Genomic DNA, 12,052 nt, shown 5'->3' on the forward strand with positions numbered 1-12,052 from the left:
CAGGTTAAAAAGAAAAAAATGCCAGTTTTTTTAGAATCTCCCCTAAATGACATACTACATTGACTGTTGCCATTAACTGTTTTTTTAAAGCTTTTTCTTGAGTTGTTCTCACTAATAGTAGTAGATAAAACCTGGGTTTTCTCCCCCAAATCGCATTACATTGAATAGCCTGACTACCACCTCCCAGTGACTTTCGGGTCCAACTTTGTATCTCACAGGTATTATACAAAGAGAACCTGGGGAAAGCCACCCCCACACCCTTTACTCCTGAGATGGAAAGAGTCAAACGCAATCAAGAAAACTTTAGCTCGGTATTTGAGAGAGGGAAAAAGAGATGGTGACACTTTTAACAAGCCTGGCAAACATGGTTATACCACTAATTTACCTCTCAGTTTCCTCCAAAATTTATCTTTTAAAATCCTTCTTTACCCACTTAAAAACCATACCAACCCTGCCAGCTCAAACTGATTTCTTTCTTCACCTTTTGCTTTATACCATAACATTTTAATGGCTTCTCTTCGTGAGGTGTTATAGAGTGTGACATAATTGAGCCATAACAACAGCTAGATGGTGGTTTTCAGAATTGGGTTTCTGCTCTCTGATATTTGGATGCTCTCTTGGCTCCTCTAGGTGTTGTACAAAGAGAATATGAGAAAAGCAACTCCGACACCGGTCACTCCAGAGATGGAGAGAGCTAAGCGCAACCAAGAAAACATTAGCTCGGTATTCTCCAGGACTAAAAAGGAGTAGTGCAACAACTTAGAAAATAACAATTTAACATCATCAAGTGTCTTTCTCATTCAACTGAAAAACACACTAAAACGAAAAGAGAATCGCAACATCTTGAAAATAACATTTTAACACCATAAAAATGTGCATTTTTTTATCCCACTGAAAATTCACACTAAAATTAACACAACTATGCTTTTAAATCCCAAATGATTGTACTAAGACATAACAAGTTAATTGCCAATGTTTTCCCTTTTACTCTGAAGTAGTCTTACATAACTGACTGTAACATATTGACTTCCTAACATTCTCAATCTTAAGCAATTCTTTAAGATGCTTTATGAAACAGGTAATACTATGAAATGGATGCCTTACTCTGACTTTGATATTTTGGGTTTTTCATGTCTGAGACTTTGAATTCTGTATTAGCACACTGGTTTATAAAATCTGGACATAACCCTTCAAAAAATGATCACTTATTTTAAAGGATAGTTCTTTCAAATATATCACACTTAGTGCCATATACCACCCAGTGTACTGGTGCTACAATTCCCAGCAAATTCAAGAACGATTTTTTTTTCCTTTCCTTTCAAAATTATACTTTGCCCCATCTCCTTTGAAAATGAAAGTTATGTTTTCAGAGTCAAAACAAATCTCATCCAAGCCCTGCCCATCTACCCTCTTGCTAGCAGTTCTGCTGTCACGGGCTTGCTGGGAATTTTTAGGTGACTCATGCTTGCCTCCCCAGCTCCCTTCACTTCCATCTGTTGGAAAGATTTTGAGACTTCAGAATTAGAATGGTACCATAACTTGCCCTCATCCATGGTTTCTCCTCCGTCAGGTGCTTTATTCTGATAGCTTCCGGAAACAAATACAAGGCAAAGCTGCCTATGTCTTGGACACGCCAGAGATGAGACGGGTGAGAGAGACCCAGCGCCACATCTCAACGGTGAGTCAGGAATTCCTCAGATGGGGTGGGCAGCCTGTTGGAACAAGTCAAAAAGTAAATGATTACACCATCCTGTTTTCACCAAATGAATTCATGAAATTTCAGGTGAAGTATCATGAAGACTTTGAGAAACACAAGGGTTGCTTCACACCGGTGGTGACAGACCCCATCACTGAGAGAGTGAAGAAGAACACACAGGACTTCAGTGACATTTGCTACCGGGGTATTCAGAGGAAAGTGGTAGAAATGGAACAGAAACGGAATGACCAGGATCAGGAAACCATTACAGGTCACTGGGATCGGGGCGGGGGCGGGGGGGCCGGGGGGGGGGGGGGGGGGGATGGAAGCAGCTTTAAATTATTCAATCTGCCTGTGGTTGTTTAGGTTCATGTTTCAGTCTCCAAATTATCAGAGTGAGAACACCTGTGCTGACCCTTAATCTCACTTTCAGGTTTACGCGTCTGGCGTACCAATCCTGGCTCAGTTTTTGACTATGATCCAGCAGAAGACAATATTCAGTCCCGAAGCTTACACATGATTAATGGTATGTGATGCTGCAAAAGGCTTACAACATAAACACCATGATTTAGTGGGCTAGCGCCAGGGGCGTTTAGGCTCAAAGTTCGTCTCCTCCAGGGCTTTCAATTTCCTGAGTTGCTCATTCAGCATAAACACATCTCCTTGACTAGTGGGCCAAGCTCACTTTCTAGACAAGTTCAAATTAGGAAAAGATTGTTTCACTGCCTCAAGGTAAGTCCCCTTCGGTCCCCATTGTAATTTTTTTCCTTAAGAAAAACAGGTAGTAAATTTTTCTGTTGGAGAAATAATAACAATAAAATACGTAAATAAAGGGAAAAAATGGGGTTGACTTTTAGCAACTTTCTGAATTCCCTTATGTCAAGGAAGATAGTCATTCAACAAGAGGCCACATGCCTTCATACCCTTTATTCATGTTAAAAGTAAAATAATATGTAGTGCCTGTAAATCTCAAAGAATTTATACTCTAGTCTGATGAAGAGAGACCAGTAAATCAGTAGTTATACCCTGACATGAACAGTTTTAAAGGTCTTCAAACAGATTGTGGAAACAGAGAGAGCATCTAAATAAATTTGGAAATCAGGGGACTTTCTGGAGAAGTTGAAAGGTGGAATTTGAATATGAACATTACTACCTGTTCATTTTGGTGAGCCAGGAAAATGAGCAGGCTAGAGGGAAGAAATAGTGGTCAAGGACAGACTCAGAGATTGGAAGCCTGGCTATACCACTGAATGGTTAGGGGGCCTTGGGTGATTAAACTCTCAACTGGAAAATGAGGACCACCTTGTATTATAGAGTTTTGAGGGTTTAATCCATGGAAATCTACGAAAAACTGTTTGATAATGAACAAAAACCAACTGAGATTCAATTACCATTAGGGATTACTCCTAGGAAAATTACATTTCTGCCCACTCTCTGATGGATCTTGCCTCCTTCAGCACAAGCTCAGCGCCGGAGCCGGGAGCAGTCTCGATCAGCCAGTGGGCTGAGCATCAGTGGTGGTGAGGAGAAGTCTGAGCATTCAGAAGCTGCCCACCTCTCTACCTACAGTGATGGGGGCGTCTTCTTCTCTGCAGCCTCAACAGGTACAAGTGGATGGCCTTGACCTCGATAGCCATGGGAGCCAGTTCACTGGATGTTACTGTAAGAGATGCTTTGAGTAGAAACAGAAAAAAATCTGGACCTTTTCTTCTAATGAGTCTAAAATTGTGGAGAGGTACATGCAGTTAGCTATTTAATTTTCATTCCTCCTTTCTTGGAAATCATTCTTTTTAAATTAGGGGGGAAAGACACTGCTGCTCAGTTGCTAAACACAGAGTAAATGATATCTAGTCACGTTTTCTCCTAATGCTATTTTCCCCTTTCCTTTCAGGTTACAAACATGCAAGAACCACAGAGCTCCCACAGCAACGATCATCTTCGGTTGCTACCCAGCAGACAACGGTATCCTCCATCCCATCCCATCCATCCACTGCTGGAGTAAGTAACTCAAGTCCTCCTCCTTTTTTGATATGTGAAATAATGGTTACAGGTGTGCTGATCTTTTTTTTAAACCCAAACTTCTATTTTGTATAATGTTAACAGTAATAAATTGGAGAAGACAATGGCACCCCACTCCAGTACTCTTGCCTGGAAAATCCCATGGATGGAGGAGCCTGGTAGGCTGCAGTCCATGGGGTCGCTGAGGGTCGGACACGACTAAGTGACTTCACTTTTCACTTTCATGCATTGGAGAAGGAAATGGCAACCCACTCCAGTGTTCTTGCCTGGAGAATCCCAGGGAAGGGGGAGCCTGATGGGCTGCCATCTATGGGGTCGCACAGTCAGACACAACTGAAGTGACTTAGCAGCAACAGTAATAAATATCAGAGAAACTTCATTAACAACTCTCATAACTAAAGAGCATTATTCAGTGATTTAAAACAAACACATGGATACACACAAAACACACAGAAAAACTAAAGCAAAATAATCATTGTGGGCTCATTAGACCCACCCACCATCTTAAAGCAAAGCATCTGTTGTTTGGAATCATTCTTCCATAGTATATGTGTGTGCAGATGTCACATGTAATCTAGTTATACCTTATATGTACAAGTGAAAGTGAAGTTGCTCAGTCGTGTCCGACTCTTAGCGACCCCATGGACTACAGCCCACCAGGCCTTCTGTCCATGGGATTTTCCAGGCAAGAGTACTGGAGTGGGGTGCCATTGCCTTCTCCATTAACAGCGGCAAGGCATATTATATTTACTTGGAGCTGGTATACTTGGTGACAGCCTTAGTGCCCTGGGACATGGCGTGCTTGGCCAGCTCCCCAGGTAGCAGCAAGCGCACGGCAGTCTGGATCTCCCTGGATGTGATAGTCGAGCGCTTGTTATAATGCGCCAGGCGTGATGCCTCGCCAGCGATGCACTCGAAAATGTCGTTGACGAAGGAGTTCATGATTCCCATGGCCTTATGTAGTATATGTACATGTGTACATATGTACATGTCCTATAGTACAAGAGATAAGTCAAATCATGCTCACCAATTCACCAGACTATCTTAAAACTCAGTTTAAAACCCTGGATCTCTTGGGACTTCCCTGCTGGTCCAGTGGTTAACTCTCTCAGCTCCCAAAGCAGGGGGCCCAGGTTCGATCCCTGGTCAGGGAACTAGATCCCACATGCTGCAACTAAGACCTGGTGCAACCAAGTAAATGAATAAATATTTTTTAAAAACCCTGGATCTCATTTCATAATATTAAAACATAATAACATAATTCTTTTATGATTGAAATGAACAATATCTGTATGAAGAAAACCTTTACTAAAGGACATAAAGATTGGTAAGTATTAAAACCTATTATAGTTCAGGAAAGGAATCTTGCAGTCATTTCTCCAGAAATCAATCCATAAATTCAAGGCAATTCCAATCAAATCCTAGTACAATAATTATAAAAATTTTATACATTAATCCTAAAATTTATTTGAAAGAGTAAAGATGTAAGATCAAGCAAATTTTGAAAATGACAATAGGAAAGGACTTAACCATAAGAGTAAAATACACTAGAAAGCTATTATAATTAAATATGAATTTAGCATGAGAATAGATTTTAAAACAAGTCCAAAAACAGACCCGAAAAGAGTTACAAATAAGCAGAGGAAAAAAAACAAAATTGTAAAATACTACAGAAAAAGACTATTTTTACAATACTGGAGATGGGAACATCTTCCTTGGCAACTTCAAAAACCTAGGAATGTAAAGGAAGACTGTAACAAAAAGAAATGTGAAACTGGGAGAAATTATACATAACAAAAGATTAATATCTAAAACCGCATAAAGTATCCAAAATTCATTGAGGTCATTATTCCCCTTCCCTTCAAAATGAGGCCTGGAAGAATATGACTAAACCATCTACAATAAAAGAAATACAAATGGCCAAGAAAAAGAGGTTCACCATGACTACTAGCCAGAAATATACAAATTATAACAAAGTATTCTATTATAGTAGCAAACTTTTAAGAAAACTTAAAAGGCATGTTAACTTTGACCTAATACTTAAGACACCTGAAGACAAACACTATGGGGTTAGTGGACGAATATAGAGTGATGGTTAACTATCTAGAAATACAGAAACAGCTAAATAACTTGTTATTATTAAAATATGGATTTCTCTTCAGAATAAATCTATATACAGACAGACCTCCAAGCTATATCAAATAGAAAGAACCAAGTATTGTTTGTAGTATTCCACTTATGGGGCGGGGGGGCTATCCTTGAATGTGAATGTGTGTTTCAAAATGCTAGGGAAAAATATGTAGGTTTCATGCCAAATAACTAACCAATGGCTGCTCCTATGAAGAAAATTTGGGCACTTTCAAATTTTATTTGTATTCAAGGTTGAGTTGTCTCTAGAACAGCAGATCTCTAGCATTCATTCATCTTGCTTAACTAGAATTTTTGCTGTTGATTAGCAACACTCCATTTTCCTTTCTCACCATACTGTATTTTTTGTTTTCACCACTGTTTAGATTAGCTTTCCAGAAAATTTTATTCCTGGTATGCTCCTAAATTCTCAAAGTGAGAGAAACATGCATTATTGCTGATTTTTCAAATTCTTTTTCTCTAATAAAACATTCAGTTCAGTTGCTCAGTCGTGTCCGACTCTTTGCGACCCCATGTATCGCAGCACGCCAGGCCTCCCTGTCCATCACCAACTCCTGGAGTTCACTCAAACTCACATCCATCAAGTTGGTGATGCCATCCAGCCCATCTCATCCTGTCATCCCCTTCCCCTCCTGCCCCCAATCCCTCCCAGCATCAGAGTCTTTTCCAATGAGTCAACTCTTCGCATGAGGTGGCCAAAGTACTGGAGTTTCAGCTTTAGCATCATTCCTTCCAATGAACACCCAGGACTGATTTCCTTCAGAATGGACTGGTTGGATCTCCTTGCAGTCCAAGGGACTCTCAAGTCTTCTCCAACATCACAGTTTCAAAAGCATCAATTCTTCGGCACTCAGCCTTCTTCACAGTCCAACTCTCACATCCATACATGACCACAGGAAAAACCATAGCCTTGACTAGACGGACCTTTGTTGGCAAAGTAATGTCTCTGCTTTTGAACATGCTATCTAGGTTGGTCATAACTTTCCAAGGAGTAAGCGTCTTTTAATTTCATGGCTGCAATCATCATCTGCAGTGATTTTGGAGCCCCCCAAAAATAAAGTATGACACTGTTTCCCCATCTATTTGCCATGAAGTGACGGGACCAGATGCCATGATCTTAGTTTTCTGAATGTTGAGCTTTAAGCCAACTTTTTCACTCTCCTCTTTCACTTTCATCAAGAGGCTCTTTAGTTCTTCACTTTCTGCCATAAGGGTGGTGTCATCTGCATATCTGAGGTTATTGATATTTCTCCCGGCAATCCTGATTCCAGCTTGTGCTTACTCCAGCCCAGCATTTCTCATGATGTACTCTGCGTAGAAGTTAAATAAGTAGGGTGACAATATACAGCCTTGACGTACTCCTTTTCCTATTTGGAACCAGTCTGTTCCATGTCCAGTTCTAACTGTTGCTTCCTGACCTGCATATAGGTTTCTCAAGACGCAGGTCAGGTGGTCTGCTATTCCCATCTTTCAGACTTTTCCACAGTAGAGATGGGAATACCAGGCCACCTGATCTGCCTCTTGAGAAATTTGTATGCAGGTCAGGAAGCAACAGTTAGAACTGGACATGGAACAACAGACTGGTTCCAAATAGGAAAAGGAGGACATCAAGGCTGTATATTGTCACCATTTATTTAACTTATATGCAGAGTACATCATGAGAAATGCTGGACTGGAAGAAACACAAGCTGGAATCAAGATTGCCAGGAGAAGTATCAATAACCTCAGATATGCAGATGACACCACCCTTATGGCACAAAGTGAAGAGGAACTCAAAAGCCTCTTGATGAAAGTGAGAGTGAAAAAGTTGACTTAAAGCTCAACATTCAGAAAATGAAGATCATGGCATCTGGTCCCACCACTTCATGGGAAGTAGATGGGGAAACAGTGGAAACAGTGGCTAACTTTATTTTTCTGGGCTCCAAAATCACTACAGATGGTGACTGGAGCCATGAAATTAAAAGACGCTTACTCCTTGGAAGGAAAGTTATGAGCAACCTAGACAGCATATTCAAAAGCAGAGACATTACTTTACCAACAAAGGATCGTCTAGTCAAGTATATGGTTTTTCCTGTGGTCATGTATGGATGTGAGAGTTGGACTGTGAAGCAGGCCGAGTGCCGAAGAATTGATGCTTTTGAACTGTGGTGCTGGAGAAGACTCTTGAGAGTCCCTTGGACTGCAAGGAGATCCAACCAGTCCATTCTGAAGGAGATCAGCCCTGGGATTTCTTTGGAAGGAATGATGCTGAAGCTGAAACTCCAGTACTTTGGCCACCTCATGTGAAGAGTTGACTCATTGGAAAAGACTCTGATGCTGGGGGGGGAATTGGGGGCAGGAGAAGGGGACAACAGAGGATGAGATGGCTGGATGGCATCACTGACTTGATGGACGTGAGTCTGAGTAAACTCTGGGAGTTGGTGATGGACAGGGAGGCCTGGCGTGCAGCGATTCATGGGGTCTCGAACAGTCAGACTGGGCGACTGATCTGATCTGATAACCACTAATGTAATTTCTACGTGTTTGCCTATTTAGGACATTTCATATAAATGAAATCATGTAATATGTGGCCTGCTGTGACTGGCTTTATGTTTGATTTATCCAGTATCATTTATCAGTACTAATTCCTTTATATTAGCAAATATTACTACATTGTATGAAAATGTTTCCTTCATCAGTTGGTGGGCATTTGGGCTGTTTCCAGTTTTTAGCTATTATGAATAAGGGTATACAAGTTATTGTGTGGACATACGTTCATTTCTCTTGGGTATATACCTAGGAGTACAATTGCTAGGTCACATGGGAGCTATCTAAAATAGAAGAAATTTCCAAAACTGTTTTCCACAGTGTCTGCACCATTTTCCATTTCTATCAGTTTATAAAAGCTTTCAATTTTCCCACATCCTCCCCAATACCTTTTTTCAATTATCATTCCAGTGTGTAGTGGTATCGCATTGTAGCTTTACATTTTCCTGGTGACTAATAACGCAGAGTATTTTCATGTGCATGTTAGCTCTTGGTTTATCTCTCGTCAACAATTCAGATCCTCAGCAAAGGATCTGAATAGATGTGTGTGTATGTAGTCAGTCAGTCATGTCTGACTCTGTGACCCCCATGGACTGTAGCCCACCAGGTTCCTCTGTCCATGGAATTCTCTAGGCAAGAATACTGGAATGGGTTCCCATTTCTTTCTTCAGGGGACCTTCCTGATCCGGGGATAGAACCTGAATCTCCTGCATTGACAGGCAGATTCTTTACCATCTGAGTCATCAGATAAGATAGACTGTAATCCTTATTAGATATATGATTTGCAAATATGTTCTCCTAGTTTGTCTTTTAGTTTTGGTGGTAGTTGCACATTCTGTTTCACGCAACTTAAATTTCTGGTGTCATAAGAGACTTTAAAATTAGCTGTTTAGGTTAATTGTTGCAAATCTAACATTTCCCTTTTTTGTCCTTACCCACAGAAAATCTTCCGTGCCATGTATGACTATATGGCTGCTGATGCAGATGAGGTATCCTTCAAAGATGGAGATGCCATTGTCAATGTTCAAGCTATTGATGAAGGTTGGATGTATGGCACTGTGCAGAGGACTGGCAGGACTGGCATGCTCCCAGCCAACTACGTTGAAGCTATTTAGACACTTCAAAGCATCAATCCTGTCTACATGACCTACAAATCTTGTTAGTATTTCAGTTTAGACTCTCCACTATTCTCCGAGTTCTCAAACTACCTAATAGTTTTTGTTATGATTTACGGTTGTACCATCCCTTAATTTGTTTCTACACATACCTAAGTAATTCACCAGTGTATTAGTACAATTAATTTATCCAATTATTAAACTAGACTTACCTCTATTTTCTGGACTTGCACATAAAACCTGAGACAACATTAAACCCATAGGTTTTTTTTTTATAATTAAAATATTTTCTTTTGGGTTTTAAATGATTTCAGCAGACATTTTTAGAAGTTTCTGCATTATTATTGCTGTATCAACCCAGAGTCTTTCTCCATTACTATGTTTAACAGTATTTCTTTTCTAAATCAAGAATTCTAAACATGTTAAACAGTTTTTAAAAATGGCAGATACTCACCTTTTCCTTGCTTATTGACTGCTGATACTTTTATTTCTAATCCAGTTCTGAAGTTATGAAGCTGATAAGTCAATATAAACTGGTGTTACACTAGTGTCTAATAAAATCTATAATTCTGCAACAAACACCACTGATGGAATGAGCATTACTTTTTAATAGTTTTAAGATCTACAAATAAAAACTTCAACAAAGCAAATCTATGCTAGACTTCACCACAAAAACTAAACTTAAAAATGCACAAGACACAACTCTGAAAATCAACTCTATTTCAATTAAAAAATATGAACAAATGTTGGACTGTGTTCAGCAAGCTTTCCTTATGGCTTGGCTTATAAAGTTTTAGAAATAGCTGTGGGATCCAATCTTCAAGGGATCTTCCTCATCTGGATCCAGTAGGCTGGCAGTTTGTGTCAAAGGCATTAAATGGGCAATAATGGCTTGTTGCTTCAGTGTACAGAGTATCTTTACTAAAAAGCAAAAGATCTGTCACGTTATTTTATTGCTGTAGTAATAATGTTCTCTGTAAGCTTCTTAATTTGTGTCTGGAGACACAGAGCAAAGAGCACATGTAAAAATGAAGGCAGAGACTGGGGTGATGGAAAGCCAAAAATTGCTAGCAAACCACAAGAAGCTAAAGGAGAGGCATGGAATAGCCTTCCTCACAGCCTTTAGAAGGAACCAACCCTTGCTGAATCTTATCTCAGACTTCTAGCCTACAGAACCAAGACAATAAATTTCTATTATTTAAGCCTTTCAGTTTTTGATTTTTACAGAAGCCATAGTAAACTAATGACAGTAATCTTACACTTTTCTTAAAAGTATGAATTTACAGTCTTCTAAGCAAAATAAAGGCAAAAATAAACAAATGGGACCTAATCAAACTTTAAGCTTTCACACATCAAAGGAAAACCATCACATAATGAAAAGACAACCTCACAATGGGAGAAATATATTTGGAAACGATGTCACCTATGAGGGCTTAAGTTCCAAAATATACCAACAGTTCATGCAACTCAATATCAAAAAAACCAAACCACCCAATCAAAAAACTGGCATAAGATCTGGACAGACATTTCTCTAAAGACAACATGTGGCCAACAGGCACATGAAAAGATGCTCAAAATTACTAAGTATTAGAGAAATGCCAAATCAAACCTACAATCAGGTAGTGTGTAAATTATATATATATATATAAATCACACACAATATTACTCAGCCATAATAAAGAATGTAACATTGTCATTTGAAACAACATGGATGGACCTAGGAAATATCAAAGTCAGTCAAATATCGTCTTGCATGCAGAATCTATAAAATACAAATTAATTTCTATAAAAACAGACTCATAGGCATAGAAAACAAACTTATGGTTACCAAAGAGGGAAAGGAGGAAGGGGGATAAACTTTAAGTATAGGACTAACGGATAAACACTACTATAAGACAGATAACAGGTAAGCAACAAAGATTTACTGTGTAACACAGGGAACAATATTCAGTATTTTCTAATAACCTATAATGGAAATAATCTGAAATAAAATATATAAATATAAAACTGAATCACCTTGCTGTATACCTGAAATTAGCACAATATTATAAACAAACTATTTTTCAATTTTTTTAAAAGTATGATATTTAGAAGTGTGTGGAACCCTTGAAACTATGAATAAAACAGAGAGATCCTCTCTGGTTAAAAACAGGCCATAAAAGAGGGCAAGAATATAAACGGTTCATATCATCGTGGAGGAATACAATACTCATTTTTGGCTGGTGTCTGAACCATTTAATTAATTTCAGGAGGTCTCATTGAAACAAAAAAAAAATTAAAAACTCAAACACCAAAGAAAAACAAGTACCAGAATTTACTTTTTTCTTTTTAAATTTTATTTCAGATTAAAGTGCATTTCTTTAAAAATGTTTCAATATCCAGTTTCGATTGGCAAAGTGGTAACAGTCAACTCTCAATAGATCATGAAAGTTTTACTGTGGATCAGACACAGAATTCTCTCCTTCAACCAGTCAAAATGAACCTGAAAATACAACTTTAGTCTAGGTGCACCTGCTTCAAACATTGTATAAACATTAAACAAAACTGA

At 38.9% G+C, this 12,052-nt stretch overlaps 1 protein-coding gene across 30 annotated transcripts in view; it reads left to right on the plus strand.

The window, feature by feature from the left end:
- NEB (nebulin) overlaps positions 1-10,083 on the plus strand; it is a 218,281-nt gene extending 208,198 nt beyond the window's left edge. For 19 of the 30 annotated variants that reach the window (XM_044935534.1, XM_025261488.2, XM_025261512.2 and 16 more), the window contains 8 exons: positions 219-311; positions 631-723; positions 1,571-1,678; positions 1,784-1,967; positions 2,130-2,222; positions 3,154-3,300; positions 3,588-3,694; positions 9,331-10,083. In XM_044935534.1, coding sequence (XP_044791469.1) covers positions 219-311; positions 631-723; positions 1,571-1,678; positions 1,784-1,967; positions 2,130-2,222; positions 3,154-3,300; positions 3,588-3,694; positions 9,331-9,504 — 999 coding nt within the window. In that variant the 3' untranslated portion in view covers positions 9,505-10,083. The remainder of the gene's footprint in view (positions 1-218; positions 312-630; positions 724-1,570; positions 1,679-1,783; positions 1,968-2,129; positions 2,223-3,153; positions 3,301-3,587; positions 3,695-9,330) is intronic. The other 11 variants (XM_044935478.1, XM_044935518.1, XM_044935522.1 and 8 more) reach the window with 2 other exon arrangements.
- The last annotated feature ends 1,969 nt before the right edge of the window (positions 10,084-12,052 follow it).

This window comes from Bubalus bubalis, chromosome 2 (assembly GCF_019923935.1).
Source record: "Bubalus bubalis isolate 160015118507 breed Murrah chromosome 2, NDDB_SH_1, whole genome shotgun sequence".
Lineage (NCBI taxonomy): Eukaryota > Metazoa > Chordata > Mammalia > Artiodactyla > Bovidae > Bubalus > Bubalus bubalis.